At 40.9% G+C, this 21,178-nt stretch overlaps 1 protein-coding gene across 3 annotated transcripts in view; it reads right to left on the bottom strand.

The window, feature by feature from the left end:
- The window catches only part of FAT4 (FAT atypical cadherin 4), a 158,506-nt gene extending 137,802 nt beyond the window's left edge, over window positions 1-20,704 (bottom strand). For 2 of the 3 annotated variants that reach the window (XM_044767261.2, XM_070504722.1), the window contains exons 1-2: window positions 20,186-20,704; window positions 14,578-19,764 (exon numbers count right to left, since the gene is read on the bottom strand). In XM_044767261.2, coding sequence (XP_044623196.2) covers window positions 14,578-19,764; window positions 20,186-20,566 — 5,568 coding nt within the window. In that variant the 5' untranslated portion in view covers window positions 20,567-20,704. The remainder of the gene's footprint in view (window positions 1-14,577; window positions 19,765-20,185) is intronic. The other variant, XM_070504723.1, reaches the window with a different exon arrangement.
- Between the last annotated feature and the right edge of the window lie 474 nt (window positions 20,705-21,178).

Genomic DNA, 21,178 nt, shown 5'->3' with positions numbered 1-21,178 from the left:
AGACTCCTCATCAGAAAAGCACAAATAGAATGAACAAAATAACTCTTCCTAGAATAGAACTTGTAAAACCGCAATGCTTACAATGATGAGACATTAGTGGGAATATTTAAAGATTTCTCTCGACTAAATGTTCCAAACGTGGTATTAAATTAAAATAAAGGTCTTTTAGAGCCCTAAATATATTCTGAAGTCTAATTTCTGGTATATTTATCAACAAATCGCTCACCCTACCTTTCGATAAAGTTTTTGTTTTTATTATTATGCCCAGATAGGCTGCCCATGTTTTAAACTGACTTCAATATTTGATACTCTTATCAGAACACGGTCTACAAATTGGATAATGCTGCTCTGGCTTTGCATTCTACTAAGGTTTGGAAAGTAATTCTGCAATTTACTTAAATCATACGCAAAATCAATATTTTAAAAACTACATCCATCTCCCTGTCTTAGTCAATAAACTTTCGTTTCTTAGTTATGTCTTTCAGCTCACTGATCACTGTCATTTAAAAGCTAATTTTCCTCCGGATACAGTATAATGAAGGAAATTACCACAGAGGTATTTTTTAATTTGCCTCCGTAATAATTTTCCTAAAACCAGGAAATAGAATTTGTAAGTTTGGTTTTGCTTCCTTCCACACGGTATCATTAGAAATGTTATCGCAAGTCCTGCATGAACAGTAGCTATTTACATGCCCGGTAGCTGTTTACATTTTTTTGTTTTTTAAACCATTGCCTTCTGGACCACACAAGGAGTAAGTAACTGAATGTAGCATCAATAAAAGTAAACCAGTCTTTTAGGAAAATCTGCACTGCTGTGTGTACCGGACATGTTTGTCACAACACTTAAAAAGATACGTGGTTAGAATTCTCTCTTTTTAACTGATAAAGGCACTGTAGCTCAGAGAAGTTTAGCTTCTGCTTCAAGGTCACACAGCATGGAAAGGTAAAGCCAGGATTTGAACAAAATTATTCTGACTTCCAAATTTATGTTTATTTTAGTATTTAACCATGCCGTGAACAACTGCACTCAATATTAAGAATAACATAGAACTCCCTCAGAAAGGAAGTACACATTAAATTCTTAAATCAAAGTTTGAAAAAAATGCAACTTAGGAAAAATTAATGTTATGAAAATAGAATTTCAGTTATAGATTCACTTCTTCAAGTGTTTACCCTGTGTATTATAATAACGTATATTATTAACTAACGTAATGCATTTACTTAGGCCATTTTTTTTTCCAATACTATTTGAGGTAGAGGTGGAGACGCGCTAAGAAGTAAGTGCACAATGTGATGTATTTAATTTTAGACGTGCATAACAAACAGCTCTCTCCTGGAAAATCGCTTCTGCTGAATGATAATACAGCTCAATAGCAACAGGACCCCATCCTCCACTATCTAATATCTACCACGACCAATTTTTTTTTTTTTTTAACAAAAATGGATTCTCTGAAGGTATTTTTTCTTGGTGCTGAGCAACAAAAATTCTTCAGCTAAGTATAAACACAGTGACACACACAGAAAACTGATGAGAAGAAATTACAATAATAGACACCTCTATCAGCTACAGCCATCTGGGTTCAGTTTGACCCAAATTTTTGGCACGCTTATGCTGTGTCTCCCATCCCAAACCATCTTGTCCTATAAAAAAATGTGTCCTCCCACTTCCTTCATATTCCAGCAAGTCAGGGGTCAAATGGTGTTAAGTCTGCCAGGCTCTGGACTGGAAATACTAAGGATTCCTGACTTACTTTTAACTAATTATAACCTCAATGGATAAATAAATTACCTTCCCTATTTTATTATGTAATATAATAAAATATTAAGGTGGCCTTGCTACACAGGTAGTGCTGTCCCACTTGGTTCTACACATGAATTAGAATTTTAATCTTTTTAGTGGAGAACTTAATGTACCATCTTAAAAAAATAGACTATGAGTCACCATTTGGTAGCAATTATAGGACTGCCATACAGCTACTGGCGAGGAAAAATGGTACAATAAAGTAATATAATCAATTCAAGTAACAGTTAGTAAAGCTGAATTATGTTTATAAGAAATGGTCACAATCCAAGACACAGATTGTTAGCTTGGTGCCTAGTGTTTTAACCAATTTAATCAAATAGTGTTTAAATTAACCAATTCTGCCTTAAAAAATACAAGTAAGTCTCCTCATGGATTAAGCTAAAATTTTACTGAAAACTCCTATAGTCAGGTTTTCCCCGTGATGTGCTGCAGATGTGCCAATGTGAAAACCCCAGCAGGAATGCTCTCTGTGTGATTAGAAAATATTAACCCACTACATGAAATAAAGCCATATAAAAGCACTTTACCAATGGGGAATTACTTTTCATCCATAAATAAAGTATTTGCTAGAATCATGCTTTCACAATTTGCCATAAACCCATACTAACAGACATCACAATAAAGAGATGTTGAAAACCTGTCATTGTACTGGTGAGGGTACCATTGAGAAAATCAGCACTTGAAAATAGATCCTTTTTTGAGTACCTGTGAGTCAATTTCCTCTTAGGTCCCTGCATTTAGAAAATCTATATTTGTTTTGTTAACTCTCTTATGCATGTAGATGTCTGTTTAGTCTTAGGACACCATGACATATACCTGATCTCATTTCTCTGTTTGATTTGATGTTTAGAAAGCTAAACGTAAACTCAGCAGGCCACCCACCCAAGGCGTATAGATTTGTACACTAATCTTATATAGTCCAGGGTTATTTTTTAGCTATACTTATTTTTACTTCTTAGAAATCCATTTAACTATTTTATCTTTTCATTGTATATATCCTTTTGTAACTTGGTTCAAATCCATCATAGAATGAAGTGGATGCATATATAGATATAAATAGTAATAGTTTTAACTAAAGGACAAAGAGTCATATACTACAGAACACTATACTAAGCTGGGGGAAGACCATCATCTTCGAGTATTTGCTTATTTTGAAATTTTCAGTAAGTAATAAAACATTTTTCTTTTAAGGGAAATGTTTTACTTATGAATTAGAAAACTCTCACTTAAGAAGTTACCAGGATATATGTTTTGTAAAAAACAAAGCGGTTTTGAAGAAAGACTTTTACCTGTGTTCGATGAAGCCAATTTGACCTCAATTAAGAGAAATGCATTAAGTAGTTGACCAAAAAATATTTTCAAAATAGGTTCACAGATAAACATGCAATTTCATGGTAGTCAATATTTCACCATCATCACTGAAAATTGACAGATGAATATTCCCTATCTAAATCAGAGATAAGTCTTCAAAATGAAATGGACACTAAATAATCTTATATTTTAATTTGCTTGTTACATAAGCAATGAGGCCTCCCAGTAAAGTTGTTGGATTAATAAATTACTTCCGGTAAGAGACTATAACTATTATTGAATTATGTCACAACAATAAAATGGTACACAGGTAAATAGCATCAACTAAACCACAGACTGGGCAGTGTGGTTTAATGTCAAGCATGTTGACCAAAGTCAGAAGAACCTGGATGTTAGTCTATATTTGTGACCACACACAAACCAAAAAATTCTCTTTGCATTTTACTTAAATGAAGAGAAAAACACCTGACCTATCTCCTTACTAACCTTTTAGGGAAATCAAGAAAAAAGATGGATAGCACGCTAAAACACTTTAGAAATAGAAAGTGTTTTTCTCTTTTTTTGGTGAGGAAGATTGGCCCCGAGCTAACATCCATTGCCAATGTTCCTCTTTTTGCTTGAGGAAGATTGTCACTGAACTAACATCTGTGCCAATCTTCCTCTATTTTGTATGTGGGACACCTCCACAGCATGGCTGGATGAGCCATGCGCAGGTCTGCACCCAGGATCCAAACCAGTGAAGCCCAGGCCACCGAAGCAGAACACACGAACTTAACCACTACACCACTGGGCTCGCCCCTAGAAAGTGTTTATTAAAGTTAATAGTTCTGTGCATATCTGTACTTTGGAGAAAAGAAAAATGAACTAACAAACTTTACAGAGTACCTGTCTGTTTTTCATCCTCACAAGAAGCTACGAAAGAGGTATTATCATTCCCATTTTCCAGATGAGGAAAATGAGATTCAGAGAGTAGCTGTGAAAACATTTAAATCAAACTTATTCCAAAACAAAAGCATACACTCTTTCAACTAAAGTACAGATCACAATGAATTATTAAGCAATATTTTCTTTGCTGCATTTTCTTAAGTTTACTAATATTATGGATGTTAAATGTTGAGCAAGGATGGCAAACTTGAAAGAGGAATGCTGGCACTTAAAGTTATCTGTATTAAAAATAGTAATTTTTAAGAAGTGTCTCCATATGCATCTTTTTGCTGAAGAGCAACGTGGTTTACCATAAGCTAAGATTTGCACCCTAAAACAAAATTAGGTAAGTTCTAAGGAAATAAGACACAGTGATAGTGTAGCATACATTATGATATATATCCTAAAATGTCCTACTTCACCAAAATGCCTATAAAATAAGCATCAGTGATTGCGCTATACCTCAAGACACTCAGATTTCTAGAGATTGGGTTACCAGGCTCTTAGCCAGTCAAGTCATGCAGCCACTGTCATTTTATCCAGGAAAATCAGCCCTTGCCAATTAGCCAGCTTCAGTAACTTCAGAGGAAGCTCCACAGCTTGGCTTGAGATATGAAAAATGACCCCTTTCCCTCAGCATGCATCACTGACTGAGTTCCTGGCACTGAGGCAGCATATCTGCAGTGTGTTCGACAGTAATTCCTTAGTTTATCAAAGATTTACTGAGTGTCAGCATTGAGCCAGCCCTATTGAAGGTGCTGGGAATACGGCAGTAATAAACAGATGAAAATCTCTCCCCTCATGGAACATATATTTTAGAAGGAAGACATATCATAAACAAAATAAAGAAGTAACATATGTGTTATGTTGGGTGATGAGAGAGACTAAGGAGAAATGAAAAGAAGGAAAGAGAAAAAGGAAAGTTAAGGGAAGGAGAACTTTGCAAGGTGACTTTGAGGAAAGATGTGAAGGAAGCGTGAAGGGAGCAGTTCAGACAGGCAGTAGGGCAAGTCAAAGACCCTGAGGCACAAGCATCCAGGCCGGGCCCTGGAGCCCTGGCTGTGGTTGCTGAGCAAGCTCAGTGTGGGAGAGCCAGCAGGAAAAGAAGGCAGACAAATAACTGACAAAGCAGGTCACATAGGGCCTTACAGGTCACCAGAAGGATCTGACTTTTACTGTGAGTGAAATGGAAAGCCACGGGCTTTGAGCAAATGAGTGAAATGATCTGACCTGCATTTTGAAGGATGACTTCAGCTGTTACACTAGACGGAAGGGGTCAAGGACAGAAGAAGGGAAGTCAGTTCATTCATTCATTCAACCATTCAACAAAAATTTATCTGTTCCTACTACGTTCTGAGTAATGTTCTAGGCTTGTGGGGCACATCAGTGAACAGAGAAGATAAATATACTTGCCCTTGTGGCATTTCATTCTAGTAGAAGGAAGACAGATAAAACATAATCAAAATTACAGATCAGTAAGTTATATCACACAGGCACTGACACATGTATAGTGTCTATGTATTATTTAGAATACTGAGATTGGTTAAGCTCCTCAATGGATTAGTATAGATTAGAAAAGAAAAATTTCAAGGACTGATTCCAAGGGCATTCCAAGGGAGATGAGAAGAAGCAGGTGAAGGAAGCTGGTAAATCCTATAGGGGAGGAAGAGGAAAAAATGTAGCAGAGAAATAGGGATCAGAAAGGACGAGGGGGTGGTGATGGTAATAAGTTAGTAAAGGAAGGTTAATTCTCACTCGGAATGTGAGATATGAGCAAATACTTGAAGCATGAGAGGAAATTATCCAAATAGATATCAGGAGGAAAGAGCGTTCCATGCAAAGAGAAGAGCCAGGAGCAAGAGCTCCGAAGCAGGTGTGTGCCTGGCAAGTTCTGGGAACAGCAAGAAGCCAGAGTGGGTAAAGGAGATAAGCAAGGGAGGAGAATAGTAGGAAAGAATGCTAGAGATCAATAAGGTGTCTTCAATAATCTAAGGGAAAAATGACGGTGTCTTAAACCAAGGTAGTAACTAACAATGGAAGGGATGAGAAATGATCAGTTTCTGGATATATTTTTAAGAGAGAGTCAAGATTAACTGACCGATTGTGCATAGGGTATGAAAGTGAGGAGTCAAAGATGACTCCAAGTTTTTTGACCTGAACAATTAGAAGATTGGAATTGCCATCAGTTGAGGAGATGGCTGAAGGTAGAGTAGGTTTTTATTAGGGAAGATATCAGGAGCTCAGATTTGGAAATGTTAATTTAAAATATCTATTAAGAACCTAATCAAATATAAAGAGTAAGTAGTTGGTTATACAAATATGGAATTTAGGAGATATACACAGAGTGGAGACAAAATTTCAGAGTCATTAGTGTGTACATGTTATTTAAAATCATGAGATTGATTGAGATACGTGTACAGTAAGTGTAGCTTGAAAAGAGAAGAGTTTCAAGCACTGATTCCGGGGACAGTCCAACATTTAGAATTTGAGGAGATGGAGAAAAGTTGGTGAAGGAGGCTGAGAAGGAATTGGTCCCAGAAATAGGGGAAAAACCCAGATTATGATGACTTAGAAACATCCACAGAGTATGATGATTCAGAAGTATATATACAGTAAGCACTGAGAACTGACCACTGGATGTAGAAATGTGACTATCTTGGTGGCCTGGGTAAGGGCAATTTCACTGGAGTGGCAGAAGCCAAGCCTGATGGAGTGGATTTAAGAGAGAAAGAGAAGAAAGAAGGCAGGTATAGGCAACTCTTTCAAGAAACTTTTGCTGAAAAGGGAAGGAAATAACTGAGGCAGTAACTAGAAGAATGGAAATATATTCCCATCTCAAGTTTAAAAAATTAAAATGAAGAACTGACAGATTCTAGGTCCATTTGTTCAAGCCTAACCTAAATAAAGATTGATAAGAGCATAAAGTAAACCTACTACTGGGTCATTACCTAAATTTCACTTTTCCCTATATTTCTTCAGTCACCACTATGAAAGTATCAACCACTCTTATGTCAGTGCTTACTCAGTGCTGTGTGGGGATCAAATGTACATACTCTGGAGTCAGACTGCTGGATTCAAATCCTGCTTCGACCACAAACCAGCTCCGTAAACTTAACCTCCCTGAGCCTCAGTATTCTCACGTGTCAAATGATGAGATGTCATATGTACCTACTGTGAAGGCAAGACAGTCCCTGATGCTTACCAGTGTCTGACATAATGTAAGCACTTTGTGTATTTTCGAATGTATAAATGATAAAACATTTCAGAAAAAGGTCAAATAATCTGAAACAGTCAGTAACAATGCCATTGGCTCCCAACAGCCAGTTGTCAAGCAGGGTTTGTAAATGTCTCTCAACATTTCTTCAATACTGTAAAACTTGGTTTTTACTCACTGATTCTTTCTTAATTATGGATATATGTCTAGAAAATGAAAAAGACTGTGTTCCTATAGTCAATTCTTCATTACCACATGTAAATTATCTGCCAATTAGATTATGTTTCATCTTCATGACATTATTGTCCTATTTTGTCTTAGGATATGAACACCAGGGAAAATTCAGCAGCCTTTGTAGAATGGTTGCATACCATTAATATATGCTATTATATATATTAATATATAATATATTATATGTGTATATTTTATAAAGAATATTTGTCTAATAGAATTTTCTTTTTCACTTGTCTGCATGCATGCTTAATACTCTCCCCTCTGGGGCCGGCCCCGTGGCCAAGTGGTTAGGTTCACGCGCTCCGCTTTGGCAGCCCAGTGTTTCGCCAGTTCGAATCCTGGGCGTGGACATGGCACCGCTCATCAAGTCATGCTGAGGCAGCATCCCACATGCCACAACCAGAAGGACCCACAACTATGTACCCAGGGGCTTTGGGAGAAAAAGGAAAAATAAAAAAAAAAAATACTCTCTCGTCCGTATTTAATGTACTACTAAAATCAGCCACTGTTATCATAGACTACTTAAAGCTTGAAAACATTAGAAAAGATTTACCATAATCTATATCTAGGACATTTTAAGGAACTTTTTATCTTGGCCCATATCACTTGCCAGTTATTCTTTTCCTATTTCCACTCTCAATTTCCATTCCTAATTCAGAATACTACCTAGTTTCATGGGTATTATAAAAAGCTGAGCCCTAGATTTATTAATTCTTGGACTAGAGGACCCACCTCAGGGCCTGTGGAATTTTTTTATAGTCATTAACTCAACAGTGCCTCACAACTAATGAGGTTCTTAGGCAATTTTTCATTGTAATGATGACAAAGCTCAAGCTGCAGACAACACGATGAAAAATTGATTCCACAAAATGCTAAGTATATAAATATTTTTCAGAACTGTTCCTAGAGTAGTTGCCTCAAAATCTAATGAAACAATAAAGGATTAAAATGATTAGGATTTTAATAAAGGCAAAAAAGCAATAATAAATTCATCAGACAATAACTTAGGTCTATGGAAATCTATCACCAAAACAGAGACCAAATGAAACATCTTGAAGCCATATATAAAACATGCAGCCTGAGTTTAATTGGCCATCAATATTCCTGTTTGTGGTCCACATTTGTACATGTCCTGAAAATTTATAGAGCCCTCTAAGTCACAGTATTTTTTTTAATAAATTTAAAAACACACCAATAGGGAGAAAAAACCAAATCAGAAAATAATCACAGGTTGTTTTTTAAAAAACACTCTGGAGATCAAAAGCAGAGAAAGCAATAAGATGTTTTCCTAATTTTAACATAGTCTTCGCACTCCATCCAACTTTATCATGATTCCTTCGGAGAGTAAGATTTCATATCTGAAAATCCAAAAATGGATTCTCCGCCTTTATAAATGGGAACAACTTCTTCCAGATTGTCTAGTCCTGTGGATGAGGAGAGGCACTTCATGTACCTGAGCTCTTCATTTGTCTCTGCTTCCCCTTGCTCATGTTCTCATCCTTCTGCCCTGCTCCGGAAACACTTCCACACGTGCCCAGTTTGGGCTCACGGCTACCGCCACTAACTGACCCATAGGAATCCAGCATCTGCCGACAGCCTTAACTGAAGCATGAAAAAGCCTGGTTCCCGTAGTTCAGACAATACATAAGACTACTTTTCAAAGACTTTTTAACAACAAACAAGGGCATGAAAACAAGATTATTAAAAGCATACATATAAAGTCATATCTACAGAGTAAAGAGCCCTTCTCTTAACTAAAACCACAGATTGCTCTGACTTTATAGAATAGTAGCTATGAGTACAAATAATGGACTTAGGCAAGTCTGGATGTGATTTTTCTTTCTATCTGACCTTAAGCAAATTATCTAACTTTTCTGAGACTGTTTTTATAGCTCTGAAGGGAATGATATTACTACTGTTGTCAGGGTCAAATGACAAAATCACTAAGAAAACACTTAGCACTTAGCCCATGATTGAACATAGCAATACTCAATACATTTTATAATAATAATAGTAGTAATTATTTATTATAATATACCCGGTTCTGTTGCTCATAGTTTGCCTGTGAAGGATGATACACAAGCTATATAGGTATTTAATCTAAGGTGTGCTAATTCCGATTCTAAACCCTCTGGAAGAAAATTATTTCTAAACTTGGTATTCAGCACTGATCTTACAAATGTTGCCATCATTTCTCTTGGAAATCTTGATGATTTCACTGTGAAAATAAATTAATTTATTATTAATTTGCTAAAACTCATTTCTAATCTTTAACGAATCATAGTCCATTCACCTAATATTCTAAATACACTTTTAATAAAGTATTTCTAGTGGTTTCTTCTTTTACTGAATTGCAAAAATCTCAGTACCTAGAAGAATGGTTCTCCGACTGTGGAACTTGGGGCTCCAGGCACACCAGAAACTGATTAAAGAGGCCCGGAAAATCAAAATTATCTTCGTAATAATGCAAAACGTCTGCCTTTTTCCCTGTGCTGACATTTACACTAGAGGTGCAAACACAATGGTGGGGGAAGCTGCTTGTGCCTGAGCACCGATCCGAGCAGTAGTTCCCTAGTCTTCTAGAGCAGACTGTTCTTCACTGCTAGGCATCTCAGCGAAAACAAAATGCCAATTTCACTTAAAAACTTTCCTTGAAGAAACAGTAACATTATTAATTTTATTAAATCTAGACTCAAATCTTGATGTCTTTTCAATATTTTGTATTACAAATAGTGAACTGTGCACAAAGAACCATTAATCTGGACCTAAGTACTGTAGCTATTTCAAGGAAAAGCATGCGTGCAATTGAGTTGCGAGCTGAACTAGCTGCTTTATTGATGGAACATGATTTTTACCTGAAAGAACCACTGACAGAGAAACTATGCTTTTTGGACTTGAGTATGTGGCAGACATTTTTTCGTTTGTTTGAAAATGAACAAAGGCAGGCTGATACATCAAGGAAAATAACTTATAATACATGTTATTTATGATAAAATTTGAGCTTTGAAATGAAAATTTGGATTTTGGAAAACTTCCAGCCATCACCATGAGGTTGAGAGTCAATATATTTAAAGACTGTTTTGATAAGATTCTTATAAGCTATACCAATGTTTTCCAAATGATCAATGCCTGATCTTTATTTCTAAGAAATGCATAGGTAAAAGATCCATTCAGAATGCAAGATAGATCAATATATTTTTATGTAACAAAACATGAGAAGTTCATTGATATGGTTTCACATTCCACATCACACGTAAGTTTTAAGAAACTACCACTTGTGATACTACAGATACAGATACTACAGTTCTGGTGTAGTATCAAAAGAAAACCCACAAATATCTGAAAAGGGATATCAAAGTCTCTCTCCCTTATCCAACTCCATATGTTGGAGTGAGGATGGGTTCTTTTCATAGACTTTAACCAAAATAATACATTACAATAGACTGAATGAGAAGATTTGAGAATCCAGCTGTCTTCTCTTAAGTCAGACATTAAAAAATTAAGAAAATGTAAAATAATGTCTCTCTTTTCATTATTATTATTATTTCTTTTTCTAAAGGAACATTGGCCCTGAGCCAACATCTCTTGCCAATCTTCCTCTTTTTGCTTGAGGGAGACTGTCCTTAAGCTAACATCTACACCAGTCTTCCTCCATTTTGTATGTGGGACACCACCACAGCATGGCTTCATGAGCAGTGTGTTGGCCCGTGCCTGGGATCTGAACCCACAAACCCCTCACTGCCAAAGAAGAGTACACTAACCCAACTTATATGCTACCAGGGCAGCCCCCTCATTATTTTTTTAATTTTGCTAAAATAAAGTTTTTTTAAATAAAATAAAACAAAAATGTTATATGTTTAATGTGATTTTTAGATGAATTAATAAATATTTTAAAATTTTCTGTTTTAATGTTCAAAATGATAAATACCAATAGATAAGACACACCTAAGCAAAAGCTCTTTGGGGTCCTTGACAATTTCTAAGAGCAGAAAGGGGTCCTGAAACCAACAAATTTTAGAACTGCAACCTGGACGCTTATACAGTATCTCCTTCCATTTAAACCTTAAGTTCCATGTGAGACCACCCATCTAAGTTCCTCTTTCCTCTTTGTGTTTTCTGACAATTCTCAATTCTTTTGTAGAACAGAGATAATTAGCATATCCTTAGTTCAATTAATGATCAACATCAAATTTACTAACTTCCACCATTCCCCCAGCTTCTCTCTGTTGATTTATTCTGAGGCACAAGAACACATGTTCTGGTCTTAGCTTTTCTACCATCTCACTCAGCAAACCTGGACTGAGCACGTACCACACATCCGGTAATATATGAGGCTCCGAGATCATAAAGATCAATGAAACCAAGCCTCTGGCCTTGATGAGGTCCAACCAAGTCCCTAAGTAACATGTTCCTATCCAACACATATTAAAACAGAAATGCTCATTGAAGTACTACATCTTCATTTTTTTGCTGAATCTAGAAAAAATGGTACAAAATTTGTGTGAGCTATTTGACATAATCAAGACCCTTCTGAGGTTATAAAGACACAAGGATAAAAGGATAATAAACTTGGTGTCTGCAACTCAAAAGCCTTCATAGACACTCCTGTTCATGTGAAAGTTTGAGATACAATAAGTAGGGTGAGTGAAGGTGGACAACTGGACAGGTCTCTAGAATGAGCAAGATCCGCAGATCTGCAGTCTCCAGTCCTCCTCCACAAGTATCAGAGCTTGGAAAAGAATGCAGATTAAATCATTCTCTTTTACCCACTGACCCTCTTGTTGCCCACGAATGTGATCAGTCATGACTCTAGCCAGAAACCTGAGTAAGCAACCCAGACTCCTATCAATGTACATGAATAAATTTGTACAAAATCCACTGGAGTGAAGTTTGCACTTGAAAACAAACAGTTGAAAAATCACCTCTGACAACCAGAGGTAGAACCACGGTAAATTAATTGTTTGAGCAGAAGGAAGAAAGAACTTTATTGTATATACTTGAAAGATACAACCAATAATAATATGAAATTCTAGCCCCCAACTACTGCTTTCAATATTCTTTGGAGAAACACATTTGCTTTTAATTTTAGGAGTGGTTGGAGCTTGGGAACTCAAACTTGGTTTACAATTTCAGCACTTTAGTTCACAGAAGATACCCTGACAAACAATTTTTTTCCTATAAAAAAGCCATCATAATGAATTCTCCCCAGATTTTAAATAAATAGGGTACAGTAAATATGAATAACTTTTCACATTGATATCATTTGAGGCTAAAAAAGTAACATAGTATCTTCTACTAAGAAAATAATTTATAATGATTTATATTTTAATCTTCATGTCTATTGCAGAGACACCACTATTTAACAAATTTAAGCTAAACCAATCTTTGCATATCTAATGAGTAAATAACAAGCCAAAGTATACATTCTAATGATAACAATGGACATTTATCCTCATTCTCCATGTTGTTCTAATAAAATTTAATGTAAGAAACCAAACAACAACCAATAACATAATTTGTTCTGCAGTTTAACAAATTCATCTGAAGTCTATAATGACTTAATTGCCCGTCTTTAATAAATATTTCAGTTTTCAAGCTAATTAAATCTCTTCCTCTAAGAAATAATTCCAGAGAAGGAAGGTAGAGACAGGAAGTGGGTTTAGCATAGGAATAACCTCAAATCAAATAAAATTACATGTAAATCATGGCCTGAGTTAAACCAAATAGCTCAATATATAAGCCCTGTGTTAAGATCTTTAAAAACCTAATTAGGCAAAAGAGGACATTTGGGTTAGAAGTCCCTTCAGGGCAATGTATATAAGACAAAACTGAATTCCACTTAGAATTACATCTCTAAGAATTATATCTAAGAATTATATCTCTATTAAGGATTATATCTCTAATTATATCTCTAATACCCTCTAGGCCATGAATTTGCTGTTCCATCCATAGAACAGACATAGTTAGCCGTTACGGAAAAAAACAAAATCACAGGGGATTCAGAGAGATAATAATAGCAAATGAACATTTTAAATGAAGGAAACCCCTCACCTCCCCAAAAAAGAAAAGAAAGCAAGAAAACAAACACACGAGCCTCAACTTCACTAGCATGTGGTATCTGGGTTAATGCCAAGTATCACAAACCACATTTGATATTTTGTGTTTTTGGCTGAGTGACGCTAGAATATCTTTGAAGGGAGCAGGGAGAGAGAGAAAGAAGACAGCAAATGAGAGCTTTCCAGAGTATAGCTATATTATTTCTAGTTGATTATCAAAACAACTTTGGAGGTAGTTCAATTAAAAAACAAATCAATGATACATGGAAGTACAAGCCTAAGGAAGGTCAAGCTTGGAATTCTTTTGGCTTATACTGTGAAACAAGAATTTCTTACCCACCAGCAGACAGAAGAACATGTACCTATACCATGGCATTGAACAACACGGTTTTGTCTCAAGAAACAGCTTCTAATCTCTGATCATTCACAGCACATTGCATGCTTTATAGTTCAAGAGGGAAGAGAAAGGATTACCCCAAGTCAGAAGATAGTGCCTAAAATGTGAAGGCAGATGAAATCAGGAATCTCCCCAAACTTGGCTCAGCACATTAAAATTAGTCACTGCCTATACAGAAACTGCCAAGACTGCTGAGGATGTGAAAGATAATACCGCCCTGATGTAAACTGTCAGTCCATCCTCCACTGCCACTCCCCCTAGAAGTCCGAAACTGCCCATCCTCCAGCAGACTTCCTTATGGAGGGGTGTTTAGTTTAGTGTGGTGATTTAGCTTAGATACATGGATTTCTGTTTTGCACTTCTGAAATGACTAAAGATTTCTCCCTGGCCTTCCACGTGATTGCTATGAGGTGAAATACAAAGTAAAAACTGCTCATTGTTTGGTTTTGACCAGGATTAAAACTAAATTGCATGTATTTCTTGTTAGTCTTTGTGATAGTACACTTTTATATGTTCCTGTGAATAAAATGAACAATAAACAACAAGGGTAAATAGTTATAGAAAGTAAATATAAAGAGAATGCTCTTTCTAAAAACCACATCAACAAATAATTCATAAATGACTACAAAATCATTACCTCTGCTCTCTGTGTTCTGGGGAATGAAGTTGATTTCTCTATGGCATAAACATCCACCAGGTAAAGACATGCTCCTTGCTCCCGGTCCAGAATGGCTGCCGTCTGAATTATGCCCGTTTGTCGTCCAATAGTAAAGAGGCGTCCAACAGTTTTTTCTTCACAACGAACTGAAACAATATAATACTCCACTGGGGCTTCTGATCCCCTAGGGCTAGCTGCTTCTATGGATATTACATTGGTACCAATGGGTTCTCCTTCCTTCAAAATAGTTATATATTTGGGTTGAGTAAAAACAGGTCCATCAAGGCCCTGAAGAATGACGGTCAATTCAGTGGTTGACTTCCTCCTTTCCGGGCCAAGGTCTGTCGCTGAAACTATGAGATTATAGATGAGCTGAGAAGGCACCAGTGCTGAAGCAACTCTCAAGTCTCCACTGTAACGGTCCACAATGAAGGTGTCTGTGTCACCATTGATGATCTCATACTCCACCTCGCCATTAGCACCTTCGTCTGGGTCGGCAGCCATAATTGTTGTCAGAACAGAACCAATCACAGCTGAAGGGTCTGCAGCAAGAGCATTTTGTGATATAAACATTGGGACATTGTCATTGAGATCTGTAACCAAAATGGTCACGTTTTTCAAAGCATACCGTCTAGTTTCTATAGGCACTGCTTGATCATTGGCTTTTACAGTTAACTCAAAGAGATTAGCAAATTCTCGATCGATTTCAGCGTTAGTATATATAGTGCCTTTGACTTCATCTATGCCAAAGTGGTTGCCCCTTGGCATCTGTTGAACGATTGTATAGGATAGTTGCCCATTAATGTCTGCATCAGGGTCACGTGCAGTCACTGAAATGACAGATGTTCCAATGGGAATGTTCTCAACAATAGACTTGAAAATATCCCCAGGAGGAAAGCTAGGAGGATTGTCATTGAAGTCCCTCACATGTATAATCACTGACATCGTAGATGAACGAGGAGGCCTTCCTTGGTCTTTTGCTGTTATATTTAATTTGTACAAAGACTGTGTCTCAAAGTCCAGTTTTTTGGCAAGAAAAATACTCCCAGTGTTTGGGCTAATGCTAAAAGTTCCGTGGTTGTTAGTCCCAGTAATACTGTAATGTAAATCAGCATTGTCACCAGAATCTGAATCAGTTGCAGTAACAGAAGACACGAGTTCACCAATTCTCATGTTTTCCAAAACATCAACAAATAGTGTTGATTTAGGGAAAGAAGGGGTATTGTCATTTTCATCTAAAATATCAATATTTAAGGTACAGGTTGAATTGAGGGAGGTTGCCCCTGAATCCACTGCTTGAATTACAAGGGAATAGGCAGGTGTTGCTTCATAGTCTAATTTGCCAATTAGTGTCACCTGACCAGAGGTACTGTCTATAGCAAACTGTCTTTCTTCATTTCCTTTTATTACGTAATAATGAATAAGTCCATTATTACCTTCATCGACATCTGAGGCAGATACTCTCAAAACTTGTGTCAGGTTGGCTGCTGACTCTGATATTGTAGCTTGGTAAAAGTCTTTTAAAAATTTGGGAGTATTATCGTTTATATCCTTCATATAAACATGTACTGTGGCCTGATCCTTGAGAGGCTGAGGGAGCCCCTGGTCTGTAGCAATGACTGTAAAGCTAAACACTGCAGTCCCTCTCTGCCTCATAAGGGACTCCCTGTCAAACTGGCGAGTGTTTGTAATTTCCCCACTGATAGCATGCAACTCAAAATCGGGCTGCACCATTTCAAAAGAATACCTTACTTCTCCATTTGGCCCAAAGTCTTTATCTAGAGCACTTACTTTGCCAACAGATGACCCAGCTCTCTGCTCCTCTTCAAAGTAAAATGTGTAATTGGTACTGTTAAAAAGAGGTCTGTTATCATTTACATCTTCTAAAATTACAGTAACATTCACAGTAGCACTAAGGGGTTCCACTGCTCTGTCAGAAGCAATAACCAGTAAAACATATCTGTCTTGAAGTTCACGATCCAGTTCACTTTTTATATACAACTGACCATCTGGGAATATGCCAAAAGCATCCCCTGTATTTCCTTCAGCAATGCTGTATGCAATTTCACCATTTGCTCCTGAATCCTTATCAAAAGCTTGCACTTTAAAAAATCGAGAATTCACAGGTTCTGACTCAGAAAGGGTGACCTCATAAGAAAGTTGGTCAAACACTGGTGGGTTGTCATTTACATCATGGACATAAACTGTTAAGATGAAACTAGAGGAGAGCTGTGGAACACCCATATCAGATGCCAAGATCTCTATCTGGTAGGAACCAGCATGAACATCCAGGGGCCCTAGCAGACTAATATTACCATTCTTTTCATTGATAGTAAACAGGTTCTTTGGATTTTGCTTCAAGCTATAGAGTACCATGCCATTGACACCTTCATCAGGGTCCACAGCTTTGGCCTGGAAAATGCTGTGACCTGTCTGCCAATTCTCCACCACATTCACACTCTCTACCGCCTGAAGGAAATGGGGAGAGTTGTCATTCAAATCCTTAACTGTTATGTTAACCATAGTGTCTCCAGTCACTGTGCCCCCACTGGCCACTACTTTCAGCTGATAAAACGATTGCTCTTCTCTGTCAATCACACTTGCTGTGGTAAGCTGCCCAGTGACCTGGTTGATAGCAAACATACCTTTCTGATCCCCAGTAGTAATGAGATAACTGATGTTGGAATTGAGATCCATGGTGGATGCAGACACACTACCCACATGATATCCCAGAGCCACATTCTCAAAGACCACGAAGCTGTAGGCAGCCTGGCTGAATACAGGTGGGTTGTCTTGAGTGTCCAATACAGTGATGGTTACTATTGCCTGGTTGGGAGACTGTAAATTGCCACCATCAGTAGCGACAATTTGCAATTGGTAAGCTGTTTTCTCTTCTCTGTCTAGGGCCATTCTTGTAGAAATAACCCCACTCTGAGCATTGACCTGAAACCGAGACCTGTCCCCAGCTGATATACTATATCTGACAGTTCCATTGAGACCCAAGTCTGGGTCAGTAGCAGACACTGTGGTGATGTAGCTGCCTCCAGGCTCATTCTCCTGAATATGAGCAAAGTATTGGACTGGGTAGAACACAGGGCTGTTGTCATTCACATCCAAGAGACTCACATTGATGCGAGCTATTGAAGACTGGGGAGGGGAGCCTAGATCTGTGGCCAGAACCAACAGGGAGTAGAAACCTTGCTCCTCTCTGTCCAAGGAGGAAATAGTACTCAACCTCCCAGACACAGAATCCAGACGGAAGGACCTCTGGTCAGTCTCAGCCTCTTGTAAGGAGAAGCGCACTGTGCCATTGTCACCCAGATCCCCATCAGTTGCTCCCAGCACCAATAGTTCCGTCCCTGTTGGGGCATTCTCAACCACAGATACATCGTACCCTTCTAGCTGGCTAAATACTGGCTTTTCATCATTCACATCCAGGAGAGTTACTACAAGCTGGGCATAGGAAACCTTGGGGTGAACCCCCTGGTCCCGAGCGCTGATATTCAGTACAATCTGAGAAGCAAGTTCACGGTCCAAGCCCCCAGCAGCCCCAGTGGTCACCAGGCCGCTATGTTCACTAATATGGAACCAACCTAGTCCATTGCCAGAGACGATGCTGTAACGCAGATTGGCATTGAGACCAGAGTCGCCATCGGTGGCAGACACTCCACTCACATAGCTTCCCGGGGGCGCCTCCTCGCTCAGGTTCACTCTGTACACTTGCTGTGCAAAGACAGGAGGGTGGTCATTGATGTCATTGACGAAAATCACCAGGCTTGCCACAGAAGAGCGCGCCTGGACCGCTGCGGCAGGGGGCGCCCCATAGTTATCAGAGACGGAAACTGTTAGGTTGTAAGAAGGGATGCGCTCGCGATCCAGGGCGCTGGCTACTTTAATGAGGCTCAGATTCGGCACTTTGCTGCTCTGCACCTCAAAGTGGCGCTGCTCATTGCCCCCGAGAATCTGCACGGAGATGTTCCCGTTGGCCGCGGGGGAGTCTGCGTCGGTCACGGTGAGCAGAGCCACCACAGTGCCCACTTGAGCGTTCTCATCCACCGAGGCGTAGCGCGAGGTGGCAGGAAAGTAGCGGAATTTCACCACAGGGTCATTGTCGTTCACGTCCAGCAGCTGAATCAGCGCCTCGGCGCGCCCAGTCAGGGAAGGCACGCCTCTGTCCATAGCCTGCACCGTAAGCGAGTACTGGCGCCGGGCCTCGAAGTCCAGGGGCTCTCGCACCGTGATAAGCCCGGTTTCGGGGTCCATTTGGAAGGGGGTCCCCTCGTCCTGCAGCCGATAGCGGATGTCCGCGTTGGTGCCCTCGTCCGCGTCCGCCGCCGCCACCTGGAGGACGCTGGAGCCCACGGCCGCGTCCTCAGGCACCCCCGCCTGGTAGTGGGAACTGCCAAAAACCGGGGGGTTGTCATTAATGTCTTGCACAGTCACGTTTACCTGAAGGTAGCCCCGCCGCTTAGGCTCGCCCTTGTCCTCCACTTCCACCAATAGCTGGTACTGCGGAGTGACCTCGCGGTCCAGCCCGCCCTTTGACACCAGATGCAGGAACGCGCCCTCGCCGCTCGGGTTCAGGGTGATGTCTAGGCGGAAGCGACCCGCCTCGTTGCCCTGGATGATGCGGTAGGAGCGGTGGTCCACACCATTGGAGCCGATGTCTGAGTCGGTGGCCGTATCCAAGATGACTTGGCGCCCGCTGCTACTGTCCTCCTTGAAAGTGACCACGATCGAGGGGTCTGGGAAGACGGGGGCGTTGTCGTTGAGGTCCCGCACCAGCACTCGCACTTCTGTGGGGTAGGTGGGCGAGCTGGAAAGGACCACCAAGTTGATCACGTCGCTGGGGAGGCTCTCGCGGTCGATGGTGGCGGTGGTGTACAGGGTGCCGGTGCTACTGTTTATGGCAAACAGGGCGTGGCTTTCGCTGAGCCGGTAGGTGAAGCCGGGGCGCGTCTGGATGGTGCCCACCTGCGTGCCGGGAGGTTGCTCCTCCAGCACTTGGAAAACCTGGCGCTGCTCTGCCCCGCTCACCTGGGCCGGCCCCGGGAGCAGTGACAGCAGCCAAAAGATGCGAAAGAGCTGAAATACTGACAGAGTGGGCAGCGGGAGCCACGGGCGGCCAGGAGCCCTGTCTGCTGCCAAGTCCATGGTCCTGGCTCCCTGGAACGGTGTGATAAAGAGAAGGAAGAGGTGAGGCAAAGGGAGTGATAATGACAGGGATTAAGTAGCCCCAGCAAAAATGCAGCCGATGGCTCTGAGAGCCCTGCTATTTCAAAGAACCTCCAGCCCAGCAGAAGCAAGTCGCATCATCCAAAGGCTCCAGGTAGCCATTTGGGCGCGTAGTGCGAGAGAGATGCCGGGACGAAAAGCGGCACGGCATTCCGCGGGACACTCCTGCGCGTTGATGAGTTCCCTGAAAAGTTTCTCAAACCTCCTATATTTTCCCTCTTCACTTTGTTTTTGAATCCAGAGTCTGAGCGTTTTCGCCCGGGTGGAGGATGTGAGTTGGGAGAGGTTGCCTGTATTTAAGGTATATGAGGAATCATTGCAAACAATTGTCTTCAGAAACTTTAGAACTTACCCAAGGCAGAGAAAGTGAAGAGGGAAGAACGAGCGTCTGGAGCGATGTGTGGAACGAACAAATGCGCCCGGAGAAGAGGGCGATGGGGAACCGGGAGATGATCGAATTCCTTTCCCAAAAGCTGGAGACGAGGGATTTCCTCGAGCCCCCACTCCTCAAAGAACAAGGCTGCAACGCCCCTCCAACAGGGCTGCAGGAGCGGCCGCTGAGGCCCAGGCGGCGGCGTCTGCGCGCGAGCAGCTCTCGAACTGCGTTCCTGGCGCTCGAGTTGGCGCTAGGGCTCCGGGACCTGGGAGCGCTCAGCTCCGTCCCTTCTCTTCCAGCAGCCGCCGCCGCCGCCCCTGGTGCGGCTTCGAGCCCGTGGTCGGGCGCAGGCAACATCCAGCGCTCCTTGGCATTTTTTTATTTTTTAATTTTTACCTGTGCTGGGGAGCAATGCCGACCCATTATTTGTACATCCAAATCGAGCGCAAGTCCCCCTTTCTTCTTGGCCTCGCAGGGGTCGGGCTGGAGCAGCGCGCGGTCCCCGAGTCCCCTCCCCTCACCATGCCAGGGGGTTCGTTCTCCGGCGGCCCCAGTCAGAAGCCCACTCTCGTGCGCCTCGCCCCTGCCCTGGTTATCTTTGTTTTTATTGTCCCGTGTCAGTTTCACTTTGTAATCCACAAGGCTTTTTGTTTGGGGCGGGGGGTGGTTGGTCCTTCGGTCTCCTTCCCCGCTGGCGGTGGAGGCGGGGAGGTCGGCGCTGGGCGGTGGCGGCGCCCGCGGCAGCTCGGGACCGCGCTGTCAGCGCTCTCCTTCTCGCCTGCCCGGGCTGAGGGTTGTACCGCTGAGGAGCCGGAGCACAGAGAGCCCCTCTCCACCTCCGGCGGGTCCCTCACACTCCCCGCCCCTTCCCTGCTGCACGCGCGCGCGCGCACACACACACGCACACACACACACACACAGCGCGTCGCCGAAACACAAACAGAGGGGGAGGGAAGACCGCGAGCTGGA

The sequence above is a fragment of the Equus asinus genome, chromosome 3 (assembly GCF_041296235.1).
Source record: "Equus asinus isolate D_3611 breed Donkey chromosome 3, EquAss-T2T_v2, whole genome shotgun sequence".
Classification (NCBI taxonomy): domain Eukaryota; kingdom Metazoa; phylum Chordata; class Mammalia; order Perissodactyla; family Equidae; genus Equus; species Equus asinus.
This window is presented reverse-complemented; position numbering and strand designations above follow the sequence as displayed.